This window comes from Gasterosteus aculeatus, chromosome 21, assembly GCF_964276395.1.
Source record: "Gasterosteus aculeatus chromosome 21, fGasAcu3.hap1.1, whole genome shotgun sequence".
Lineage (NCBI taxonomy): Eukaryota > Metazoa > Chordata > Actinopteri > Perciformes > Gasterosteidae > Gasterosteus > Gasterosteus aculeatus.
The window spans coordinates 3,593,197-3,620,594 of record NC_135708.1 but is presented as its reverse complement, the minus strand read 5'-3'; the positions used below and the strand labels follow the sequence as shown (position 1 = coordinate 3,620,594).

General features: G+C 45.8%; 1 protein-coding gene across 3 annotated transcripts; it reads right to left on the bottom strand.

The window, feature by feature from the left end:
* Positions 1-1,553: 1,553 nt before the first annotated feature.
* On the bottom strand, positions 1,554-26,338 carry LOC144390242 (protein NLRC3-like). Of its 3 annotated transcripts, XM_078096694.1 has the most exons (11): positions 22,719-22,862; positions 21,936-22,061; positions 21,447-21,560; positions 19,076-19,154; positions 18,712-18,922; positions 16,751-18,554; positions 16,486-16,659; positions 15,612-15,785; positions 15,085-15,258; positions 2,944-2,990; positions 1,554-2,799 (listed from the first exon to the last, which is right to left on the bottom strand). In XM_078096694.1, the coding sequence occupies exons 1-11, from the start codon at positions 22,784-22,786 to the stop codon at positions 2,183-2,185; spliced, it is 3,588 nt and encodes a 1,195-aa protein (XP_077952820.1). In that variant the 5' UTR covers positions 22,787-22,862; the 3' UTR covers positions 1,554-2,182. The 3 variants fall into 3 exon arrangements, with proteins under 3 accessions (XP_077952820.1, XP_077952821.1, XP_077952822.1); XM_078096695.1 differs by lacking the exon at positions 21,936-22,061 and having other exon boundaries at positions 22,719-26,338; XM_078096696.1 differs by lacking the exons at positions 15,612-15,785; positions 21,936-22,061 and having other exon boundaries at positions 22,719-26,338.
* Between the last annotated feature and the right edge of the window lie 1,060 nt (positions 26,339-27,398).

The window sequence follows — 27,398 nt, the reverse complement described above, 5'->3', positions numbered from 1 at the left end:
GATTGAGCGAGAGAGGCGCAGGTTCAGTCCGATCTACGATGACACAGCGTCTCCAGTTCACCCAGCACAAGGAGACCGCACGTACCACCAACAACTCCACAGCAATATTCTGGACAACATTCTTATACGAAACCGGTTTCAAGACCACGAAAAATGAATGTTCCTCTCCCTCCTGGACCCCCAGCACTTCCAGACCTACCGGAAGAAATCCCCCCAAACGGCCTCCTCCAGCTTAACAGGGAGACACGGAACACTGTTCGACCTGTCCAAGCTAAAAACAGAAGTGACTGTAATGTACGCTGTTACTCATTTTGAAGGGAAAAGTCCGTCTGATCTCCTTGATTTCCTTAAGCAGAAACATCTGAATGAGGACACGGGGCGACTTCACACACTGGCATGTGTGACAGTGACTATCTGTGTCCACGGCTTCTGTCGAGCGCTCATTCTCCGCCTCATAGCAAATCAAACCGTATTCCAGAAATGCTACTGGACAGACTGGGCTTTCAGCATCAGCCTCCATGTCGAGAGAAAAGGACTTATTGGTGGAACTTAACGCACTGATAGAGTCATTGAAGTCTTCTTGAGAAAGGAGGATGGATTTTGTGTTCAAATACTCAGTCTTTGGTGAGTAGGCATACAATGCATTTAATTTTTTATTAAATGTGTCTGTATGTTTTATTTCGTTCATATTAAATAGCCTATATATTAACAAAATAAAATGGCAAATAGCCTACGTTGCAAATGATTTATTTTCTTTCTTTTATTTCCAGTGAATAGTTGTGTGTCTTTATCATCACGGTGAAACTGCTTTGGGTGCGACAATAAATATTTATCTATATTTGGATTTAAAATAAAAATCATTGACTTGTCAAGTCGATGATTCGCTTTGTCAGATCCATGCTGAGCTCCTTTGACTTTCCCATTGTAGCGTTTGTGGGCATTTGTATCCAATGAGCTCTATTTAAATGCCTCAGAGTCACCAGCTGTAGTCACTCATAAGCACTCACAAGAGGTTAAGAGGCCATGAAGCTCATTGCATTGACACAACGTTCTAAGGCACCAAAACAGCTAATTCATGTTGCTGTATGTATATTTTACACCCAGCAGATTTGATCACTTTTATTTATATATATATATTTCTGTCCAACACACACTTTCAATACTCCACTTTATGAGGAGATAAACTCCACCCTGTTATCAAATGTGTGCTTGTGCTTTGTGTGTTTTTGTTGGTGACTTAAGTGTGATATTTGGTGCAGAATGAAAGCTTCAAGTTGCACCTGAAGTAGCGAGCTCAGTAGTTTGTGTTGTTGTGAGACGGCTCTGCGTGAAGGTTAATAGGGTTAATAAAGCAACTTATTCATTACTCATTTCTTTATTTACTCACTTCCTTCTTCAACATGCTGCACCACCAATGTTTCCTCTGTGCTATTGACACAGCAACAGGGCTGTAGAATAAATACAGATATTATGGAGGAAATAGTACAAAAGTCAATAGTACAGCATCTTTAAAAAGGATCAGAGTATTTCATGTCAAAAGAAATAATACAGCGTGTTGAAAGCATCTTTATTTGATGGCCTGTTTAAACATGTACAGTTGTTTCCAATAAAAGTCATTTATTAACATTAGAGCCAAACAATTGTATTTCTGTTAAAGTAACACATGGAGTAAATGTTGTAAATGACATTATAGGGAATAAAAACACAAGTAACGCATATTCAATATTTCCTTGAGAGGTTTGCTGAACCATTAAAAAGCTTCTTGTTCAAAACAAACCTGATTATGTGAAATTAGATTTGATTTCACTCAACAGATTTAGAAAGATTTGAAGTTAAAATGGGCTCAAAAAGAATTACACATTCATATTTTCCTTCTTCACCTTGTTTTTATTATTGCTGATGAAGCGCACACACACATAAGGACACATTTGTCTCATATGGGGGGACAGATGAAAGAGCGTCTTATAAAATGTCTTCTTGAACACATAAAGATGAAGATTAAAGCCTAATTAGGAGCCACTATCTAAATGGTCATCTATTGATTGAAGGAGCACAGCAGCATTAAGCTGAGCTCTTTCACACTTCCATCTGAGTCCCAGAGAGCTGTGGACCCCCCAGAGTCCAGACCAGCTCAGGTACCCCTCACCTGCTCCACCTGCATCTACACCCACATGAACCACCATCAGCTGAACAGACTGAACAATGTGGTGAGCAGAGAGGAAGGTTCTCCACCAGGAGGAGACTCTCCCTCCTGAAGAGGACACAGAGACACTGATGAACCAGAACCAAACCAGAACCTGAACCCAGGATAAAGAGGTTCAGTGAATGTGGTGCTGAAGGTGTGGAGGTGGATCAGTGTGTCAGAGGAGACTCTGTAGAAGGACAGAGAGCCAGCAGGACAGTCCACATACACTGCTACTCTACCAGAGGAGGAGGAGGAGGAGGAGGAGGAGGAGGTGATGTGTGTTTCTGTCTTATTGTGATAGACAGAGTAACCTCCATCAGAGCAGATCAGAATCCAGGACTGATCATTGTATCCAAACACACAGTCATCACTGTATCCTTTCCTCCTGATTCCTCTGTAACTCACTGATACAGTAACTTCTCCTCTCCACTCGACCTCCCAGTAACAGCGACCAGTCAGACCAGTTCTACACAGCAGCTGAGGACAGGAGTCAAATCTGTCTGGATGATCAGGATGTGACTGATCCTCCTTCACATCTGTCACCTTCCTGTTGTTGTCAGACAGTTTGAGGTGTCTGTTTACTGTGTTTGTGTCGATTGTGAGTTCACAGGAATCTGATGAGAGAACAAGACACAATACAGCTGCAGTTATTAATCATGTGTTCATCTACTGACACGTTGATGATGACATCACAGAGGTGAATGAGTGATGTCACAGTGTGAAGATGGTTGAATCTTCATGAATCAAAGCACACTTACACTTCCTCAGACCTGGTCTCAACCATCGGACTCCATCAGGCTCCACCCTGAAAGGAGGAGGGGGGTCAGAGCAGCATGGAGACATGGACATTACATCACTCTCACACACAGCTTTGTCCTTCATGTCCACATGGAGCACCTCTTCTTCTTCTACCACTACTTACAGACGACCACAGACTGTCAGTCAGGCGTCACACAGCGACGAGGTGCTGGAATATATTCATGAAGAAGATGAATGGATAACAAATAAGAAATGGACCTGTCACTGTACTTTCACCAGATGTGAATTCAAACGGGAGAAATGACGTCATGCTACAGATCAAGCTTCATGGGACGTGTGCAAAGGAACATTCACATTAAACTGTTTCATAAAGATAAAGCAGATACAGACCATTCAGTATTCACACAATGTGCATGTTTCCATGTTGTCCCCATTTGTGGACAATGTCTCTCCCTGTGGTTCGCTGGAGTCCCAAAACTTTACAAATGGCTTTGTCACCTTTTCCACACTGATGGATCTCAATGACTTTGTTGCTCATTTGTTCCTGAATGTCTTTGGATCGCAGCCTGATGTCTCGCTTGTGAGGATCTTGTGGTCTACTTCACTTTGTCAGGCAGCTCCTATTTAAGTGATTTCTAGATTGAGAACGGCTGTGGCTGGAGAAATGGAACTGGGCTTTCCAAAGATGTGATGAACCTCACTTCATTTATGTTTTCATCACGTTTTCACACAGTGACATGTGATGACCACAGTTGTGAAAACTGTCGAATTCGAGCACGAGGGCTCTACCATAGAGAACTAAGCTTTCCTATCTGATGTCGATGCTGAATACGGGGACGTACTCTATCATTGTGACGTGCGCTGGCTTAGTCGCGGCTCCGTGCTGAAGCGGTTTTATTCCCTTATTGCCTTTCTAGTTGATCTTACTGGTCATCTGAACTCACTGAACAAGAGCCTACAAGGCAAAGACCAGCTTGTACCACAACTTTCTGTGCGAAGCTTCGTCTTTTTGAGACACAACTACGCAACTTCAACCTTGCGCACTTCCCTACGCTGTCCGAAATCAAACGTGCTCATCCAAAGGCCGACCTCTCTGCTAAAAAGGGGAAATATGTTTCTGTGATCACAACTCTTATGACACAATTCAATCAGCGCTTCCAAGATGTTTCTGTCATTGAGAAAGAAATCAAGCTGTTCTCAACTCCCTTCCTGCTGGATGCAGAAGAAGTGGAAGAGAGTCTGCAATTAGAACTCATCGAGATGCAGCTCCTCTCCCTACCCGACTTCTACCGGAGCTTGGAAAAGGCCAAGTTTCCTCTGATGCGACGCCACGCAAAAAGAATGACCAGTCTGTTTGGCACAACATACATATGCGAGCAAACATTTTCTCTGTTAACTCTGAACAAAAGCAGATTGAGAACCAAAATGAGCGACAGCCGTCTCTGTGATGTCCTTCACATCTCAACCAGCAAACTTACTCGTGACCTGCCAGCCGTCCTTCAGTCCAGAGCAGCATCACTGCTCCCATTAAGTGCAACACTGTTCCCATTGTAGGCGAGTTCAAATATATTACACAGTATTCATGTGTTCAAAAGCCCAATTACTTAATAAATGCAGTCAATTAAAGTTGATTTTCTAAAACACGTTAGCTGATGAATGATTTGCATAAGTAGGTTAAATAAAGCCTTCCCTCTTTATACAGGGCTGTGAAGGGGGTCCCCATCCTGACGAAGAAGCAATCTGAGGATGAGCTGCCAACCCTTTTTGTAAAAAAAATGAAAATCCATTAATGGAGAGATGTGATTTATGCAGTTTTTTCTTTAAGTTCATTCAATTATGAAGCATAATTTACCTACATTTGATTGATTGATTTGTGTTACTGTTAATACACTAGAGGTGATATACCTTAACTTTAGTGAGCGGCTCAACCTTTCGCATATTTTTCTGTCTGTGGCCCTCAGTGAAAAAAGTTTGGACCCTCCTGCTTTAATACGTGGAACACTTCCTGCATTTCGCTCTCGCTCGCCCCTCGCGTCCAGTAGTCGTATTACACTGTTTAACGTTCCCGTCTTCCTCGTGGTTTGATTTAACGGTCTCACTTCCGCCCCGCTGCTCTCGCTCGCCCCCTAGTGTGATAACCGGCACTCCGCTTGTTGTTGCGCGCAACCGCACCGCCGTTCCTTCCCTGCACCCCCCTCGTCTCCCCCCCCTCTCTCTCACCCCCCTCTGTGCTCACACACACACACACACACACACACACACACACACACACACACACGCACACACTCTGGTTTTGATTGCTTGTTTAGTGAGTAGGTTTAAAATAAGTGTTATGGGGATTGTTGGTTGCAGTTATAGGTGATCTTGATCGGTGTTCCTGTGAGTTAATAAACCCTGTTATACTTTAAAGAACCGTTTTCCTGTGTTTACTTGTGCATTTATATGGTGGTGACCGTTGACATACATCGCCAGTGCTCGAACTTAAATCCTTCCAACATCTTCACTCTCAAGGAGTGAATATCAATTATGAGACTTGATTTATAGTATTGGTTATTGGTCCCTGTTAGCTCAGGGTGGTGCCCCGTTATTTATTCATTCTGAGAAGTATCTTAGTGATTATTAATAATTCTATTAATGTCCATAAGGTAGTTCCTCATTTGCTAGTAACCTAATATGACCCCCTAGCCGCTCCCAACACTTCTCATCCAACCACAATCACATTCACTCCATCCGGATGGCAACATTTATCTGGATAGGGTTTTTTTGGTATGTTCTGTTCATTTCTACGATATAGTTGATACTAATTCCAGGTCCACCATCAGCTGTTGGTTCTTCACTGAGCGTCTGTGGCCGACTGTCACCTGTAGCTTCAACAAGTCCACTCTTATCATCCAGGGAACCGTCTCTCAGTGCAAAGAACCAAAAGCAGGTGAAGCTGAACTCCTTTAAAACACCAAACGTTCCTCCTGTGATGATCCATCAAGACGCTTTGAACAGATTGTTTCTCTGACTGTTTGTCTCTTAATAATAATGTCTGGACTAAAGGACAAACACACACTGGAGGCAGAGGACCAGCATCTAAACATCCAAGTGTTGTTTGAGTTGTTAAGAGCCCACAAATCTGCAGCGTGACCACGTTGACTCATATCAACCCACCATGATGCCGTCAACGTGTCAGGAGACACCGTCCTCTCTTATAACGTGGAGACAAGACAAAGCTCCAGAGAAACAAGGTTTTCATCACCTTCCTCCCTGTTCAGGCTCATCCTGGCTACTGTTCCTCACTACTTCTGTCTGTGTTGATGGCCTCATGTGGGACCCAAACAGATGGGTCTCTGGTAGTTTGAGGTCAGCTTGGTGTGTCAGGGTCTTATCAACCAGGCTGACAGTGGGACAGAGAAAAGGTTTCCAGCTCTACCTCCTCTACCAGACTGATGGTCTGTGGCTGCAGCCTCTTCATACCTGAGAGTCTCCAGTCTCCAGTGAGGGTCCTCCAGTCCAGCAGACAGCAGCTTCACTCCTGAGTGTCCTGGATGATTGTAGCTCAGGTCCAGCTCTCTCAGATGGGAGGGGTTGGAGCTCAGAGCTGAGGCCAGAGAAGCACAGCCTTCCTCTGTGATCAGACAGCCTGACAGCCTGCAGACACACAGAATAAGACACATGTCACATGATCTGAGGGAGCTGTGAGGGCTGGAAGGTCACTGCAGTACTGAGATACTATCAGGTACAGAGGGGTCACATTAACATGGTTACTGACTGGTTTCTAGTCACAACTAAACACCCACTAATGTACATCAACAACCTGATAACATTACTACTAACTCTATAATGTCAAATATTTACATTATATTGAAAATAAACACATTTCATGGAAATAGTTGGAAAATACATATTTGATTTAAATCATGCAAGCAGAAAGAATCTTATGAACGTCAGAAATGTACCATGGATATAAATAAAGACACCAAGTGGACTTTAACTTAATCTGACCCGAGAGTCTCCAGTTCACAGTGTGGACTCTTCACTCCAGCAGACAGCAGCTTCACTCCTGAATCCTGCAGGTGGTTGTTACTCAGATCCAGCTCTCTCAGACTAGAGGACTGGGAGCTGAGAACTGAGGACAGAGCGTCACAGCTTCTCTCTGAGAGGTTACAGCCACTCAGTCTGAAGAGACAACAATCAACAAGAAAAATAACATTGGTGTTAAAATGAAATCCTATTTCATATGAAACTAGTTAAGTGTTTATACAAGTACTAGTGTAGACTACACTACTAAATAAGGAAAGTGATTAAAAATGATCCTTATTTGCTAATTTAATGTCAGTTACCATCTACACCTTAAATGAGGAACCATCAAACTCCAAGCAGATTGTCACTGAAGCGCCAGAAATGCAAGTTTCAGTCTCTTTTACACCTTTGCTTTTCCCATTTTCCTCAATGAACCATATTAAAATGACATCACACAGCATGAATAAGAGGATTAATAGGACGACCCTGTGATGATTTATCATGAGCCAACATTATGTTTTAATTCCCTCCGTATCAAATGTGTTGGTTCCACGAGGATCCGATGATGTGATGGAAACATAAACCGATTTTTGTCCCTAGTTTAGTCTCTTAGATTAGATCTTCTGGCTCCGTAGATAAGGTTCATCTTCTGGTGGAAAAAGGTTTTTATGAAGTCTGAAATCCTGATGAACAATGATGATGTTCATGCTGTGGAGTAGATAGTTTAAGACAGTGATTCCCAAAGTGTGGGCCGCGGCCCCCTGGTGGGCCACGAGAGGTTATTTACAGTAAATAAATAAAACGTTTTTAATTTTCAATTTTGAAAAGTTTGAAATTAATATAAAAATATTTAAGATGCGGCACATTAGTTATGTGAAACATTAATTGATGAAGCACAAACAATTTAAACGGACAGATTAATAAAACAATAAGGCTCTCGCTGGAAACGGCTGCTCTTGTCCCCCTGTCGTTGGTCAACAAACGCGGCGCCCTCTTGTGGTATTAAAGTCAATATACCGCATTGTCCGCACGCTAAGGCGCACTTAAAAGGCTTTTATTTCCTCACAAAAAGACAGTGCCTTATAATCCGGAGCGCCTTATATATATGGATCAATTGGTTAATCGGTTGATCCATACTGGTTGTACACGGCGCTCAAGGCGCTCTGCCAAACACGCCAAAGCTCGTCTACGACGGCGAGATGCTGAGCGGCGCTCAAGCGCGTGAGATATGGAGCTGCTTTCAGGGCGCGTCGGAGAAACAAAGCTGTCGTTCTCGCCGAGCACTTCATGAGATTAAAGAGCGAGAGACGGCGCCCTTTTCTCTACAGTAGCTCAACCATCTTAACGGGGAAATAAGTTATTCTAAAAGCAGCCGAAGATTTAAGGCGTGGATGGCGAGGGGGGCGGCGGGAGCGGACGCACCTCGCAGCATCCATCGGACCCTGAAAGCATCGTCGTTTGACAGTGATTTGCTGCCATACCCCCCCCCAAAAAAAAAGGTGAGGGATTTTCATGCCTGAACATGAAAGAAATGAGGAATCAGGAAGGCAGCAAACACTTTATCACACAACTGTAACACATAAAAGCAGAAGCCATTTTCCAGTGAGGCTGAATGAGGCGAGTCGGAGGACGTCCACGTTGTCCCATTGATCAGGTGGACTGCAGTGTCTCCCCGTTGTACTACTTCATGGGGGGGCACCCCTGTTATAATGATGGAAACACTGAACTGGCTTCGGTCGCTTATCAAAACATCGGCCAAATAAGCCGTTTTTCAGACTTTATGAGCAAATACAGAATCCCTTTGTGTTCATTTCTAAAGCCGCATAAAGACACACGTGACTTTATTTAAGGCGCTGCGCTACTTGCAAGTCGCTGTGTTGTGGCAGATTCTCTATAAAGGTAGAAAACAACAAACTCACGGTCATGAAGGTCCTCATGTAACGTTACATGGAATCTGCATGAGGAGGAGGAGGAGGGTCCATGTCGCTAAATACCAACTGAGATCGGCTTGTGGCTTCTGACAAAGGATCCTTCCACCGACCACTTTTCACACCCGCCGTCGCTCTGATCTGCAGGCGCATGGCGGAGAAAACCAATCGGGTGTCTGGATGCTAAATGTTCATACTTCTGTTGGGCCTCCACCCTGCTAATGAACCTCACCACGTGTTTCTTCACTGAGGACAAAGGAAGGACACAAACATATAGGGGTCCCCCGTGGCCTGATGCCAGGGGCTGATAACAGGACCCCTGCAGCTCTCCAGACCCCCTTGGCCATAAAAAGAGGATGTACGAAAGAACACCGAGCGCTCCCATTGGCCGAGGACAGTGACATTTATTTATGGACCTCAAGTTCATAAGAAGAGATTGCGCCAAAGGATCGATCTCTTTCGCCTGACTTCCCGTTAGTGACAGATCGAGACAACACAACGTTGTTTGGTTTCTTTTCTTTCCCTCCAATTCCCAAGTTTCAGTCTTAATCTCGCTGGACGAACTCAAGACTCGCGCTCCACTACGTCCCGCTTCCTTTTCCCTTTTGATTTCATTCCTGTTGACTCCAGAGGACCGGAGAGACAGCTGCTCTCTGACCCCCCGCCGCCTCTGTTCCCAACGAGAAGTTCGGACCCCACGGCCGAAATCGCCTTCATCCACTGAGTTTCCCTACGCGGAGCTCAACTGTCCTCAGTCAGCTGGAAGCTGATGACCAACGCCCATCAAACAGTAACACTGGTTTTCTGGGCAGACTAATTTAGCGTGTTGATATGAACTTGATGTTTATTTGATTTGTTCAGTCATAACGTGGTACGATAGAGTCCGGATCAACGAATCCGCTACCTTTGATTTATGTTTGAATGTGTACCTGCAAATGTCGTAATGTCCCCTGTTGATCTGATGCTGTGATACGTTTGCTGTAAGAGAGTGAAAGCGCCGACTGTGTTACGCTGTTGAATGATTTCATGGTCAGAATAGTTCCTTATTTTCTTTTCTCTTCCCGGGTCTCTGCCGTGAGATCCGTTTGCCTGTGGTTCCATTTCGTATCGCCAGCCACATCGTTGGTTCTGTAACTGCACACACATGGATCCGACCATCCTGATTCACGTTGCTGATCTACGTTCCGCTGGTTGCGGGACAGAATCTCCTCGCGCCGCGTCTAAGTACCCCCCCCTCCTTCGTCCAAGCCGTAGTCCCTAGCAACAGATGGCGTTGCCATAGCAGTGCAACTGTCGTCTTCCTCGTTGCTTTAATACAGGGGTGTCCAAAGTACGGCGCGCGGGCCAACTGCGGCCCGGGATCCATTTTTTATTGGCCCGCAGCAAATTATAAAAATAGAATGGAATGTGGCCCACACATGAAACTTGCCCTTGACTGTATTGTAGTTCTTAGTTTGACCAGTAGGTGGAGCTACTCACTAGCTGCAGTCCTAATGCAGCTTTTCCACAAAAAAAATGTTTAAATAAAAAATTTCCGCGACGACAAAATGGCAGAAGCAAAGAAACGCAAGATAGCAAGTGAATGCAGAACATTTCAAACACGGTGGGAAAATGAATATTTCTTCAAAGAAGTCAAGGAGAAGTGTGTCTGTTTGATTTGCAATGAAACGGTTGCAGTGATGAAAGAGTCCAATGTACGACGACACTACGAAACCAAGCATCCGACCTTCACGTCCTACACTGCTGCTGAGCGAGAGGACAAAGTCCAGCACATGGCAGCTAACCTGCAGGCTCAACAACAGTACTTTTACCCTGCTAACAACACACAAGAAAACGCTACTAGCTAGCTATGAGGTAGCTCAACTCATAGCGCGCCGCGGGAAAGCTTTCTCAGACGCTGACTTGGTTAAACAGTGCCTCATTAAAGTCGCTGGAATAATGTGCCCGGAAAAGATGCAGGAATTCAACAACGTGAGCATGTCCACAAACACAATTGTGCGTTGAATGGAAGACTTGTCAGCTAACATACAGAATCAAGTGTCACATAAAGCTTGTGCTTTTGACTTTTACTCCATTGCATGTGATGAAAGATGCAACAGACGCCGCACAGCTGTTCCTTTCTTTGCGGGGAGTTGACGATAACTTTTGCATCACGGAGGAGCTGCTTGATCTTCGGAGTCTAAAGGGCACAACAACGGGTGAGGACATTTTTGAAGCCGCGTCAGGTGCAACTGACAAGATGGAACTTAAATGGGACGAGCTGTGTGGAGTTGCAACGGACGGGGCTCCCGCTATGACAGGCGAGCCCAAAGGAATGGCATCTATGGTGTGCGCCAAGGTGCCAGAGAGTGGAGGCGAGGCTGTAAAATTGCACTGTATCATCCACCAAGAAGCTCTCTGTGCCAAGACAGTCCAGCTTGGCGATGTGATGACCACAGTTGTGAAAACTGTCAACATAATTCGAGCACGAGGGCTCTACCACAGAGAATTAAGCTTTCCTATCTGATGTCGATGCTGAATACGGGGACGTACTCTATCATTGTGACGTGCGCTGGCTTAGTCGCGGCTCCGTGCTGAAGCGGTTTTATTCCCTTATTGCCTTTCTAGTTGATCTTACTGGTCATCTGAACTCACTGAACAAGAGCCTACAAGGCAAAGACCAGGTTGTACCACAACTTTCTGTGCGAAGCTTCGTGTTTTTGAGACACAACTACGCAACTTCAACCTTGCGCACTTCCCTACGCTGTCCGAAATCAAACGTGCTCATCCAAAGGCCGACCTCGCTGCTAAAAAGGGGAAATATGTTTCTGTGATCACAACTCTTATGACACAATTCAATCAGCGCTTCCAAGATGTTTTTGTCATTGGGAAAGAAATCAAGCTGTTCTCAACTCCCTTCCTGCTGGATGCAGAAGAAGTGGAAGAGAGTCTGCAATTAGAACTCATCGAGATGCAGCTCCTCTCCCAACCCGACTTCTACCGGAGCTTGGAAAAGGCCAAGTTTCCTCTGATGCGACGCCACGCAAAAAGAATGACCAGTCTGTTTGGCACAACATACAACCAATTACTTAATAAATGCAGTCAATTAAAGTTGATAACATTTTCTAAAACACGTTAGCTGATGAATGATTTGCATAAGTAGGTTAAATAAAGCCTTCCCTCTTTATACAGGGCTGTGAAGGGGGTCCCCATCCTGATGAAGAAGCAATCTGAGGATGAGCTGCCAACCCTTTTTGTAAAAAAAATGAAAACCCATTAATGGAGAGATGTGATTTATGCAGTTTTTTCTGTAAGTATAATAAATTATCAAGCATAATTTACCTACATTTGATTGATTGATTTGTATTACTGTTAATACACTAGAGGTGATATACCTTAACTTTAGTGAGCGGCTCAACCTTTCGCATATTTTTCTGTCTGTGGCCCTCAGTGAAAAAAGTTTGGACCCCCCTGCTTTAATACGTGGAACACTTCCTGCATCTCGCTCTCGCTCGCCCCTCGCGTCCAGTAGTCGTATTACACTGTTTAACGTTCCCGTCTTCCTCGGTGGTTTGATTTAACGGTCTCACTTCCGCCCCGCTGCTCTCGCTCGCCCCCTAGTGTGATAACCGGCACTCCGCTTGTTGTTGCGCGCAACCGCACCGCCGTTCCTTCCCTGCACCCCCCTCGTCTCCCCCCTCTCTCTCTCTCACCCCCATCTGTGTTCACACACACACACACACACACACACACACACACACACACACACACACACACACACACACACACACACACACTGGTTTTGATTGCTTGTTTAGTGAGTAGGTTTAAAATAAGTGTTATGGGGATTGTTGGTTGCAGTTATAGGTGATCTTAATCGGTGTTCCTGTGAGTTAATAAACCCTGTTATACTTTAAAGAACCGTTTTCCTGTGTTTACTTGTGCATTTATATGATGGTGACCGTTGACATACATCGCCAGTGCTCGAACTTAACTCCTTCCAACATCTTCACTCTCAAGGAGTGAATATCAATTATGAGACTTGATTTATAGTATTGGTTATTGGTCCCTGTTAGCTCAGGGCGGTGCCCCGTTATTTATTCATTCTGAGAAGTATCTTAGTGATTATTAATAATTCTATTAATGTCCATAGTCGAACCAAGGATTGAAGAGGAACAATGCGGTTTTCGTCCTGGTCGTGGAACAACGGACCAGCTCTTCACTCTTTCCAGGATCATAGAGGGGGCTTGGGAGTATGCTCAACCAGTCTACATGTGTTTTGTGGACTTGGAGAAGGCGTATGACCGGGTCCCCCGAGAGATACTGTGGGAGGTGCTGCGGGAGTACGGGGTGAGGGGGTCCTTGCTTGGGGCCATCCAATCCTTGTACGCCCAAAGCGAGAGCTGTGTTCGGGTGCTCGGCAGTAAGTCGAAGGCGTTTCCGGTTGGGGTTGGCCTTCGCCAGGGCTGCGCCTTGTCACCAATCTTGTTTGTGGTCTTCATGGACAGGATATCGAGGCGTAGTCGGGGGGAGGAGGGTCTACAGTTCGGGGGGCTGCGGATCTCATCGCTGCTTTTTGCAGATGATGTGGTCCTGATGGCATCTTCCGTCTGTGACCTCCAACTCTCACTGGAGCGTTTCGCAGTCGAGTGTGAAGCGGTCGGGATGAGGATTAGCACCTCTAAATCTGAGGCCATGGTTCTCAGCAGGAAACCGATGGATTGCCTACTCCAGGTAGGGAATGTGTCCTTACCCCAAGTGAAGGAGTTCAAGTACCTTGGGGTCTTGTTCACGAGTGAGGGGAAGATGGAGTGTGAGTTTGGCCGGAGAATCGGAGCAGCGGGGGCGGTATTGCACTCGCTTTACCGCACCGTTGTGACGAAAAGAGAGCTGAGCCGGAAGGCAAAGCTCTCGATCTACCGGTCAATCTTCGTTCCTACCCTCACCTATGGTCATGAAGGATGGGTCATGACCGAAAGAACTAGGTCACGGGTACAAGCGGCCGAAATGGGATTCCTCAGGAGAGTGGCTGGCGTCTCCCTTAGAGATAGGGTGAGAAGCTCAGCCATTCGCGAGGAGCTCGGAGTAGAGCCGCTGCTCCTTTGCGTCGAAAGGAGCCAGTTGAGGTGGTTTGGGCATCTGGTGAGGATGCCCCCTGGGCGCCTCCCTAGGGAGGTGTTTCAGGCACGGCCAGCTGGGAAGAGGCCCCGGGGAAGACCCAGGACTAGGTGGAGAGATTATATCTCTGCACTGGCCTGGGAACGCCTTGGGATCCCCCAGTCAGAGCTGGTAGATGTGGCCCGGGAAAGGGAAGTTTGGGGTCCCCTGCTGGAGCTGTTGCCCCCGCGACCCGACCCCGGATAAGCGGTTGAAGATGGATGGATGGATGGATGTCCATAAGTTAGTTCCTCATTTGCTAGTAACCTAATACGACCCCCTAGCCGCTCCCAACACTTCTCATCCAACCACAATCACATTCACTCCATCCGGATGGCAACATTTATCTGGATAGGGTTTTTTTGGTATGTTCTGTTCATTTCTACGATATAGTTGATACTAATACCAGGTCCACCATCAGCTGTTGGTTCTTCACTGAGCGTCTGTGGCCGACTGTCACCTGTAGCTTCAACAAGTCCACTCTTATCATCCAGGGAACCGTCTCTCAGTGCAAAGCACCAAAAGCAGGTGAAGCTGAACTCCTTTAAAACACCAAACGTTCCTCCTGTGATGATCCATCAAGACGCTTTGAACAGATTGTTTCTCTGACTGTTTGTCTCTTAATAATAATGTCTGGACTAAAGGACAAACACACACTGGAGGCAGAGGACCAGCATCTAAACATCCAAGTGTTGTTTCCTCCCTGTTCAGGCTCATCCTGGCTACTGTTCCTCACGTGACCACGTTGACTCATATCAACCCACCATGATGCCGTCAACGTGTCAGGAGACACTGTCCTCTCTTGTAACGTGGAGACAAGACACAGCTCCAGAGGAACAAGGTTTTCATCACCTTCCTCCCTGTTCAGGCGCATCCTGGCTACTGTTCCTCACTACTTCTGTCTGTGTTGATGGTCTCATGTGGGACACAAACAGTTTGATGAGTCTCTGGTAGTTTAAGGTCAGCTTGGTGTGTCAGGGTCTTATTAACCAGGCTGACAATGGGACAGAGAAAAGGTTTCCAGCTCCTCTACCAGACTGATGGTCTGTGGCTGCAGCCTCTTCATACCTGAGAGTCTCCAGTCTCCAGTGAGGATCCTCTAGTCCAGCGGACAGGAGCTTCACTCCCGAGTCTCCTGGATGATTGTAGCTCAGGTCCAGCTCTCTCAGATGGGAGGGGTTGGAGCTCAGAGCTGAGGCCAGAGAAGCACAGCCTTCCTCTGTGATCAGACAGCCTGACAGCCTGCAGACCCACAGAATAAGTGACATGTCACATGATCTGAGGGAGCTGTGAGGCCTGGAAGGTCACTGCAGTACTGAGATACTATCAGGTACAGAGGGGTCACATTAACATGGTTACTGACTGGTTTCCAGTCACAACTAAACACCCACTAATGTACATCAACAACCTGATAACATTACTACTAACTCTATAATGTAAATATTTACATTATATTGAAAATAAACATATTTTATGGAAATAGTTGGAAAATACATATTTGATTTAAATCATGGTAGCAGAAAGAATCTTATGAAAGTCAGAAATGTACCATGGATGTAAATAAAGACACCAAGTGGACTTAATTGAATCCTGACCTGAGAGCCTCCAGTTCACAGTGTGGACTCTTCAATCCAGCAGAAAGCAGCTTCACTCCTGAATCCTGCAGGTGGTTGTTACTCAGATCCAGCTCTCTCAGACTAGAGGACTGGGAGCTGAGAACTGAGGACAGAGCGTCACAGCTTCTCTCTGAGAGGTTACAGCCACTCAGTCTGAAGAGACAACAACAAACAAGAAAAATAACATTTGTATTCATATTGAATCCTCTGATGATGAGTTTGGACTAAAATACGATCAGTTAGAACGTGAAAAAACATGTTCAGTGAAACTGTTTACAATTATTTTTGTTCTACATAGAACAAGGTGGTTTATTGTGCTCTACTGTTTACAGGAATTACTGTGGTATAAATATCAGGATGAGGCAGGGATATTTATTGTTGTTTATTAGTTAAATTCAAAGTTAGGCTTCTCTATCCTCCTTCTGACTCCTTCCATAGAAAGAAAGAGAGAACAAAGTGAGTGTAAATGTGGAATGAATCTTCATCAAATCAGAAATAATCAACCATCACTCAGCAGATCATCACTGTAGAGACACACATTAAAATCTTCAGTCTCTTCCCACCTCTGCTTTTCATTCATTCATTATATGAAACAGGACATCATAAAGCCTGAATAACCGGAACAACAGGATGAACATGTGATGTTTTATCGTGAAAGAACATTGTGTTTCAGACGGTCTATTTTCAAGCTACTATGTGGTAAATATGTCTTGTCTACAAGGTTCTTTTGATGGAAACACAGATATTAATTCACAAAAAGGACGTTTAGCTCCATGTTTTGTCTCTAAGATTAGATCCTCTGGTTCCAGAGTTCCCTAGACGCATCATTGAAGACAAACTAACTTAATCTTACCTGAGAGTCTCCAGGTCACAATGTGGACTCTTCACTCCAGCAGAAAGCAGCTTCACTCCTGAATCCTGCAGGTGGTTGTTACTCAGATCCAGCTCTCTCAGACTAGAGGACTGGGAGCTGAGAACTGAGGACAGAGCGTCACAGCTTCTCTCTGAGAGGTTACAGCCACTCAGTCTGAAGAGAAGGATGAAAAAGAAGCAGTAAGTATAAAAGATGGCGGCATGTTTCAGTTCTGATGTATGAATCTAACTCTCTCTGTACTTACAGAACTTTGTTGGAGGCTTTGACCACTGGCAGCAGCCTCAGAAGAGCCTCCTCTGAAGCAGAGTATTTCTTCAGGTCAAACACCTCCAGATCTTCTTCCGATGACAGTAAGATGAAGACCAGAGCTGACCACTGAGCAGGAGACAGTTTATTTTTGGAGAGACGTCTTGATCTAAGGGACTCTTGGATCTCCTCCACTAGAGAACCATCATTCAGTTCATTCAGACAGTGGAACAGATTGATGCTTTTCTCTGGAGACACATTCTCACTGATCTTCTTCTTGATGTACTGGACTGTTCTCTGATTGGTCTGTGAGCGACTTCCTGTCTGTCTCAGCAGACCTCGAAGGAGAGTCTGATTGGTCTCCAGGGAAAGACCCAGGAGGAAGCGGAGGAACAAGTCCAGGTGTCCATTAGGACTCTGTAAGGCCTTGTCCACAGCACTCAGGTAGAGACGCTTTGGTTTAGGTTTGGGTTTAGAGCGTTCAGACCGCCGGGAGGTTGTTTGTTCTTCTGACAGCAGATTGACACCAGAGCTGAAGCAGGTCAGATGGACATGAAGAGCAGCCAGAAACTCCTGAACACTCAGATGGACGAAGCAGAAGACCTTGTCCTGGTACAGTCCTCTCTCCTCTCTGAAGATCTGAGTGAACACTCCTGAGTACACTGAGGCTGCTCTGATATCGATGCCACACTCTGTCAGGTCGGATTCATAGAAGATCAGGTTGCCTTTCTGCAGCTGATCAAAGGCCAGTTTTCCCAGAGACTCGATCATCTTCCTGCTCTCTGGACTCCAGTGTGGATCCGTCTCAGCTCCTCCATCGTACTTGACCTTCTTCACTTTGGACTGAACCACCAGGAAGTGGATGTACATCTCAGTCAGGGTCTTGGGCAGCTCTCCTCCCTCTCTGGTCTTCAACACCTCCTCCAGAACTGTAGCAGTGATCCAGCAGAAGACTGGGATGTGGCACATGATGTGGAGGCTTCGCGAGGTCTTGATGTGAGAGATGATCCTGCTGGCCTGCTCCTCATCTCTGAACCTCTTCCTGAAGTACTCCTCCTTCTGGGGGTCAGTGAACCCTCTGACCTCTGTCACCATGCCAACACACTCAGGAGGGATCTGATTGGCTGCTGCAGGTCGTGTGGTGATCCAGAGGCGAGCAGAGGGAAGCAGCTTCCCCCTGATGAGGTTTGTGAGGAGCACATCCACTGAGGCCGACTCTGTGACATCAGTCAGGATCTCATTGTTGTGGAAGTCCAGAGGAAGTCGACACTCATCCAGACCGTCAAAGATGAACACAACCTGGAACTGTTCAAACCTGCAGATTCCTGCTGCTCTGGTTTCACTGAAGAAGTGATGAACAAGTCCCACCAAGCTGAACTTCTTCCCTCTCAGCACATTCAGCTCTCTGAAGGTGAATGGAAATGTGAACTGTATGTCCTGGTGGTCTTTGTCTTCAGCCCAGTCCAGAGTGAACTTCTGTGTTAAGACTGTTTTCCCAATGCCAGCCACTCCCTTAGTCATCACTGTTCTGATTGGTTCCTTTTCTCCAGCTGAGGCTTTGAGGAGGTCTTCTTGTCTGATGGTTGTTTCTGGTCTGGCTGGTCTCCTGGATGCTGTTTCAATCTGTCTGACCTCATGTTCTTCATTGACCTCTGCAGTCCCTCCCTCTGTGATGTAGAGCTCTGTGTAGATCTCATTCAGAAGGGTTGGGTTTCCTGCTTTAGAGATCCCCTCAAACACACACTGGAACTTCTTCTTCAGGTTGGATTTGAGTTCACGCTGACAAACTGGAGCATGAAGTCCTGAATGAAGACAACAAAGAAGATCAATGAGTCACAGAATAGATTTCAACATGTCCTTTCCTCAGAGAATGACTATGAATATATTCTGTCCATCTCTGGAGACATTAGTGAAGGTCTCATTTATCAGCATGGTAAGTCTGTAGAGAAATCCTCTTACTGCTCTGCAGACGCTCAGCCAGCTCCTCCTGCTTCATTCTCCTCAGGAAGTGCACTGAGATCTTCACAAAGGCCTCTCTGCTCCTCCTCTGCTCTTCATCCAGCACCTCCTCATCCTCTTTCTCTAAGCATTCTGGGTAATCTGAACTCACAACCTTCTGGATCTTCTTTAGCTCGTTCTTCACAAAAGTGAGGATGTTCTCCTCCAGCAGCTGGAACAGAACATTCTATGAATGACACCAACTAGAACATGGAAGCCACCATCAGGTCCATGTTGGACAGACGGACAATCCACTGGTCTACAAAGTGCAGCATGGAGATGATAGTGAACTGAGAAATGTTAAAGTAGTTGTTCATGTACACACCATGAAGATGGAGTCCAGGTGTGTTTGATGCTGCTGGGCAGACGGACCTGTGGGAACCTCTGAGCTCTCCTGGTCCTCTCTGTGGAGGAACATGAACCATCAGCTCACATGGTGTTTGGACCATCAACACCAATACAACATTAGTTAATGATATTAGCTTCTGTCATGATGGATCATGATGGAAACCAGATGCTGAAGACTGTTGATGATGATGGACAGTTTATTAGTTGAGTGACAGTTAGTCATCAGTTTCACCTGGTTTTAGTTCTTACTGTGGGTCATGAAAACAACGTGTGCAGACCTCTGCATCTGGTACAAAGTCCTATGGAACTACTCCAAACCTCTTTTGTCCGTCCCCTGACCTCCAGAAGTCTCCTTAGATCTTCTGAAACTAGTCTTTGGACCTTTTCACAGAGTCTACTGACGATACTTTGTCCAAACCTCTGCATGGAGTCCAGAGACCACGTCAGCTGGTCCACAGAGCACTGAGTTTATTCTAATCACATGTTCAGTCCCAGTCATCTGTCTCCAGAAACCTGCAGCTGTCTCCAGATGTGACCTCTGCTGATCCTGATGTGGAGGAACTAGCTCACATTGTGTTTACATCGGAGGATGTTTACAGTTAATGATTCACACTTAAACACACACAGACCAGTTAGATGATGGGTGTCTAACTCAAGGCCCGAGGGCCAAATCTGGTCTGCTGGGGGGTCCAGTGCAGCCCGCTGGATGACTTTACTATTGTGAGAATTACAGAAAGACACAAATTACTTTTCTATAAAAGTAGCTGCTATTCCTAATCAGTCCACTGGGGGTCGCACTCTGTGAGTGAGCGCATGTGTTAGACCAGGGGGACCAGGGGCCTCATTTATAAAAGCTTGCGTGGGATTTGCTCCAGAAGTGGCGTACGGATGAAACGTAGGACGTGCGTACGCACAGAAATATTCAGACTTATAAAACGTCCTACGCAGTTTTCCCTTAATAAATCACAATCACTTCTAAATGCAGCGCAGCTTTTGCGGCTTCATGTCACGCCCACAGTTGCCCATATATAGTCTGTGGAACGCCCACAAATGAATATTCATCGATTGCGAAATCATGACAAACACTGAGAGGAAAACGAAGAAACGTAACTTCACTCAGTGTGAAGTGGAAATGATCATTGGGAGGTGGGAAGGAGAAGTAAGATGCTCTTTGGAGGACACAGTGTGGACATCACTGATGCCAACAAGGCACCTGAGGGGCAAAAGGTTGCAGAGCATCGCTGCAGCCTCACGACCTCGGACCCAAATAAAGAAAAACTGGTCTGACATCAAAGTGGATGCAAAAAAGCGTTTAGCGCGCCATCGCCAAAGTGTGTCTCCACCGGGGGGGAAAGGGACACCGGAGCTGTCCCCTCCTGATGAGAGACTGGGGGCAGTGATTGGGGATCGGGGACAGGGTCTGGGCCAACATCGGCGTCAGGGGGTCGAGGCACGTTTGGAAGCTGTGTCACATCATGTAGCACAGCACATGCAGCACGATGTTTCACACCTTTTCAGGAGTAAACAACAACCTCCCTCCAGTGCAGTCGAGGCAGCGCCATCTGCCCTTAAACAGGCCGATGGTGCTGCACTACAGCGCCAATCCTTCCATGTGCCACGTCTTCTAAGAGCGAAGATCAGCCATCAGCGTCATTACGCATTGTGACGGCATCATGGCGTTTTATTACCGTCCATCATTTCTTTTACAACAGTCTAGTTTTACACACTTTCACACACGTTTGCGTGTTTCTTGCATTTGCCGACGGTTCTCATTTCACCCGTTTTTGTGCGTACGCGTGGGTCCGAGTTTGCGTGAAGGACATTTTTCCGTCAAGTTTGCTTTTTATAAATACCAATTATTGCGTAGAGAGCGGCATACGCCTTCTTTTGTGCGTACGCAACGTTTATAAATGAGGCCCCTGGTCCTTCACCAACACAGTGCTGGTAGATCACCTAACATTGAAGAAAGAAGCACGTCAGGTCACCACGCATGCATCAGTGCAAGTCATGGAGTGAGGTAACGACCAAGAACGTCTGCAGTAACTTATTGTTGCTTGTTTCTTTACATGGATTCGTTTTGTGCTCCCGGTCTGCAGCGCTGTTGTTCCCTTGGTTACCGCTGCTGCTCGTTGTTATTATTTGGGCGATCGCCATGACTTGGATTGAAGCGTTGATGACAAGTAGATTGCGAGCTGATAAAGTGTGGGCTCCCCTGTGTTAGACCTTTTAGACCACAGCGATCCTCCAGGCAGCAGTCATGTATTTTGTTTAATTTAAACCAACAAATCTGATTTTTTTTTAAATGACTGTTCTGTTTGGACACTTAAGAAAAAATATTGCCTACTTACTCTGTGTCATAAGAAGGGCGTCCATCTTTGAAGTCAATCCAATGCTCAATAGACCGATCACTCTTCATGGACAAACATCTGGGTTCAGGAGACTTTCCTCTCTGCTGATGTGACCTGAAAGAAACACTGAGATTACATCATCACATCATCATCTAATCATGAAGCATCAGCTCACATGGTGTCCGTCCTCACAGAGACCAAAACAAGGTAAAGGTCCATGACGTGAGGTCTGGATGTGGACCACATGACTCCCTGTAGTGGTTTAGGTCTACTGGTCCTGCTGGTCCCACTGAGAATCAACAGCTCAGTCTTTCAGCTCACTGTTTTCTTCACCAGTCAGTTTGGTTTAGTCCCAACAGGTCTCACCAAGTCCTCCATGGAGCTCTCCCTCCCTCACTGGACACTGCTGAAGGGCCCTGGAGCAAGAAACCCAGAACCTCCACCAGAGAGTCTGGTAGAAACACCTCATCATCAGCCTGAGACCCTCACCTTGCATCAACAGGGGGACCAACATCTTTGAAGTTTAGAGGAGGTCTCATAGACCAGTTACTCTTCATGGACACACAGCTGGGTCCAGGTCCAGGTCCAGGTCCTGGTCCAGGTCTGTGATGAGTCCTGGGTCACACATAAAGAGTCAGAGTCTGTCCAACAGAAAGTCTGATAGAAACATCTGGGCTCTTTCTCAATATGCGGCCTGTTCTCGGGGAGTCTTCTTGAAATGACCCGCTGGTATTCAAGTTATACATGAGATGAAACTATACTATAATTCAGCTTATACACATACAGTATATATGTATATATACACATGAGATATAGACTACAACTAGGCTGCGTGTTCATAACGTTTAATCTGTTGTCAGACTGATGTTCGTTCACCAGTAACGTTTCGTCTCTTTGAGATCAGAGTTTAGATTCATATCTGTTTAAATTAAACTTTAACATCTTGTCTGTATGCAGCTTGTTATTGTCTATTATTGTGCATTCAAAGGGACTCGGAGCTGTAATAATAATAAACGCATATTTTCCAAATATGAATTATTGAGTATTTCTCCGTAAGATCTTTCACGTGTGGTCATCTACATATATACATGCACAATCAGCCATACAATTAGCTCAAATATCTCAGTTATCAGATCAGACTTGCTGTCCAATCAATAAACAACTCAGCTGCTGTTCCACATGTGGAAATGAACGTTCTCTTGTACCTGTGAGTCCGTTCTCTCCGTCTCAGGTATTGAGGAAGGACCCTCATCATCAGCCTGAGACCCTCACCTTGCATCAACAGAGGGACCAACATCTTTGAAGACTATAGGAAGATCCATAGACCGGTTACTCTTCATGGACACACAGCTGGGTCCAGGTCCAGGTCCTGGTCTCTGATGGATCCTGGTCACACATGTAGAAGCAGAGTCAGTGAGTCAGAGACGTTGGGACATGGAGACGAGTGGAGGACAGTTGGAGATGGTCCTCTCACCTCTGAGCTTTGGTCTGGCTGTCATGTTCCCCACACTGAGGGGCTTCAGAGGGAGGGACTCCGTCCTCTGGGTCCTCAGCCTGATTCATAGCAGAGTCCACACCTTCACACCTTCACACCAACCTGCTGGCAGAGTTCACACGTTATTGACAAACCACCAATTTGGGTTTTTCCTATGAAGCCAAATGGAAGCGCAGCAGCTAAACCAGAAGTGCACATTTTCACAGTAAAAGTCCTGGAATGGAAGGTTTGTAGGGTATAAATGCGTCAGTGATCCAGCGTATAGCAGGGTAGCATATGAAGAAACGTTAGCTAGTGAATATAAATGGATCTCGGTTATTACTGATGTTTTGTAGCCAAATTCAGTCCAAAGGTTTGGACACTTTCTCTTTGAATCGAATGAGTAAACGTGTCCAAACGTTTGACTGTTCATCTCATTTAAGAACCAATCGGTGTGGTTGAGGTTTGGGCTTTGGGCCGTTTTACAACACGAATGCTTTGATGTGAACTATTCCATTGTAGCCCAGGCTGCATGTTTAGGCTCATTGTCCTCTTGTCCTCTATTTGGCTCCGTCCATCTTCCCCTCATTCATTGTCTCCTGGTCCTGCTTGTCAGTTTGGGTGGACTTCCTCCTCTTGGCAGGTTTGTGGCTGTTTAATCCTTCATGGACTTGAAAGCTAAAGAAGTTCTGCAGGTGTTGAGGAGCAGGGGGTGTCAGACCCAACTGCTCTGTGGAGGAACCGAACATGTTGAGGGAAAGAGGATGTTACGCTCAGCTAGTGTGGAGACACTCGTGGTGCTCTACAAGTATTTGTAGCTGTGAAACATTTGCCATATGAAACTCATAGAGGTGGATTTGACTTTGTTACCTTGAAGCTAAAGGAGGGGAATGATTCTGCTTTCATAGAAGCACAAGCACTCACTACCTGGAAGGGGATCGGATCATTGAAGCCTCTATTAAGGCCACCACAGTGTTCTCAGGATAAATGGACCTTTGACTGCTGATGAGAGGAAACTAATCAAAAGTACGCTGTGCATCCGCCCACAGCTCCAGAGGTCCCTCTGAGGTCACAGGTCACATGGCAGCAAAGAAGGAAAGAGAACCAATCCTTCTCTTTTCTGCTCTCGTCTTGTGACATTTGGGAAAATGTGTCAAATGTTCTAGAGTCCAAATGTCTGAAGGCCGTAAAGTCACACGAGTCATTTTCTTCAGACCAACATTATATCTTCTCATCCTGGACCTTTGAGCTCTTTGGTCTACAGCTTGATTTAGGATGGAAGTGTGACAAACAAAGAAACGTCTCTATTCTTATTTATTGATCCATGAACAACACGTGTTCACTCCTCCACGACATCAACATACATGATGTTTACAACTAAGCATGAATATCAAATGAAGGAAACACAAGCATTCAATGCATCTGTCCCAGAAACAACAACCGTTCAATATGATTCAATCTGTGGTTTGAATCAGTGGTTCTCAACTGGTGGGTCGCGGACCCCTTTTTAATGGCCTGGGAATTGGCGTTTTCCCCTTTGCCTGGGAAAATAAAAATTATAATTAAAAAGAAAATTGGGGAGACTTTGGGTTTTTGGGATAATTAAACCTCCTATTTAGTTTTCTAATTAAACATGGCGAAACGGAAGTACGACACCGACTACGTTAGATGTGGGTTTATTTTGCATTTGTGCAAAAGCTCCTCAAGACACGGTGTTTGTCGTATCTGTTAAAGTCATTTGAGTCTTTTTTGTTTGAAATGGCTGAAGATTCTTAATTGTTGTATGTTGTAATACCTCGTGTCCTTAAGATGCACTTTGGGGTTTTAGCTCATTTAGTGTAAAGGGAATAGTTCCCTCTCTAGCGTCGCTACCAGCTGGCTGTTTTCTCATTAAACTTGTTTTTGTGTGGTCATACGTGTTCTGTCTCCACACTCTCTCAGGTTCAAACTGCACCATATTTTCATTAAATACATTTGAGAAGTGAAGGATGTCCCTCGATTTGGGTCGGTTGTCATTGAGGGGTGATGGTGGGTCCCGGAGCCACCAGACCAGCTGAGAACCACTGCTTTAAATAGTCGTATTCTGCCCCCTAGTGGTGGAGATGTGAACACGTTTACTCTCCTTAAAGTGTCTCTGAGCACTGAAGCAACACAACAATACTGGAAATAAATATCAGAGCCAACAGCAACGAGTCTGCCACCACAAACTGTGTTATTACCTACAGTAATAAATGTGTTGTTACTATATTAATAACTATATTGCATCAAACAGCGCACAGATGAATGAGTATCTGTGTACATGGATGAATGTAAATGTGTCTGCGTGTAGTCAACTGCTGTTGTTAACACACGATGACGTTTCATATTCATTCTTCTAATGTTACTCTGCTATATTATAGATATTGTTGCGTCACAGACGGATTTCTATCGTACAAACGTTCTATTGCGTTTTACTGTTAAAATGTGCGCACTTCCGGTTTAGCGGCTGCGCTTCGGTTTCGTTTTAAAAGGAACAAACAAAAAGGGATTTACAGACAAACAGATCGGTCGTTTTTCGTGTTTGGATTTGGACAGAAAAGGACATTTACTCTTTTGGTTTAAAGCGAAAAAACTCAAATAAAACGGTGATATTTACGTATTTTCGTTTTATTTCCGTATTTTTCGTCTAAACGGTAAAGGAACTTTGCGAAGGTTGACGGCCCGTTAACACACAAACACACAGTAAACACACGCTGTGTGTCACGGGACATACTCACACGATGTGACACTTTAAGACGTTAAAGTGAAGCTTGGTGACTTTCTACGCGTCTCCCTCACGTCTTCTTCTTCTTCTTCTTCTTCTTCCGGTTTGTTCTGGCGGGTCGCAACCAGCGTCACGTGACCAGGTGCATCGCGCCACCTGCTGTACCGGAGTGTGCAGGTTCAGGGTTTATTGCTCAGCCTGCCGCTGTTACCTGGATCCTACGACCTGGTCCCGTCTCTTCTATGAGACGCATCAGGGGTCTAAAGCAGTCGGGCCCACCCTGCTCCACTGACACGACTCCCTCCACACTCCACTTCCGTCCCCGGTGGACAATTTGAGCCTCCAATCGGTTTCTTTCGTTATTGTATTTTTGACCCTTCGTAACGACGCGCTCCACATCTTCAGTTTCGTTGCCATTACGAACAGAGTTGAGTTCAGACCTGTGTGACTGAGTCGTGATATGATGACCTCCTCTCTCCGCGTACAGCAGGGATCCAACATCTCTTCCAGCATCCATAAACATGTCATTAATCATGATATTATAGTAATATTACAATTACGATTGTCCTCTGAATAATAAACGTGTCTGTCCTCATCCCTTCATAATGAGAGTCTCTGTCCTCTCCACCAGACCTCCTTGTAGAAACATCTCGTTTTAGCAGCTCCGTTCACCGGAATATGGAGGAGAAACACACAGAAACGGAAGCGAAAAGACTCCGAAGGCTCGTGTTGCTGTAAACGTCTTCCGGATGTAAGTTAGTTCAACGTGAGAGCCGATAAACCGCTACGGTCTCCTGATGAGACAACATGTCCAAAGGGCTCAGAGTGGGATTGTTATCAGACACGTTGGTTCTTCAGGTGATTCCGTGTTGCCGAATAACAGATGAGCTCCGCGTGGTTCACAAAGGCTCTTCTACTTGATGTTAGTGGTGATGTTTGGGCCGGTTAGGCAGCAGCGTTTGTTTAATTCAACCCTTTCTGAACAGAGTTCTGCAGCACACGTCACCGTCCGGCTGAGCGCTTATAAGCAGCTGCTTGGTTTGCCCACGTGGGGGCGCTGTGGCCCACAGAGTCACCGGTTAGTTCTGTGACGTCACATAAGTGCGTTTTAAGTGTTTAAAAGACACTAGAACACAACACACTGAACTAAACCAGAGACGTGTGTGGGACAACGTCCTGTAAGAGGACAACGAGGGAACTCGTGTTGATGTCCAGCAAGGGGACGTTGTCCCTCCAGATGTTAGTCCATCGTGTCCAGAGGCGCTGACGTTCTCAGTGAACTACAAGCAGGAAGTGAACTAATCCCACATGTGCTGCTGCTCGATGACTGAACCCGTTGTTGTGAACAAGAAGAGGCTCTTTAGTCACCAAAGAACAACAGTTACTTCATTATCGTGGCTCCACTGACCTGTGATTGACAGGTGACATCACGTCACTACCTGAGTTAAGACAATGACGTCACTACAAGGCTCACCGCTACTTGAGCTTCTCTGCATGGCCTCAGCGCGCTGCATCGTGCCGCCTTCATTCACGTGTCATTCAACATGATTGACAGCTGTATGAACAGCAGCTGAGGGGCGCGGAGACGTTCCTGCAGCAGGAAGAACGGAGAGAACTCAGAGCACCAGTAAAGGTCTTCAGGGAGCCCCGGTGGTGGAGCTCAGTGGTTCCATTAGCGCCTCGGTCCAGGGGAAGCTTCAGGAGAACGGCTGGTCATGGACGGGTAATAAGCAGC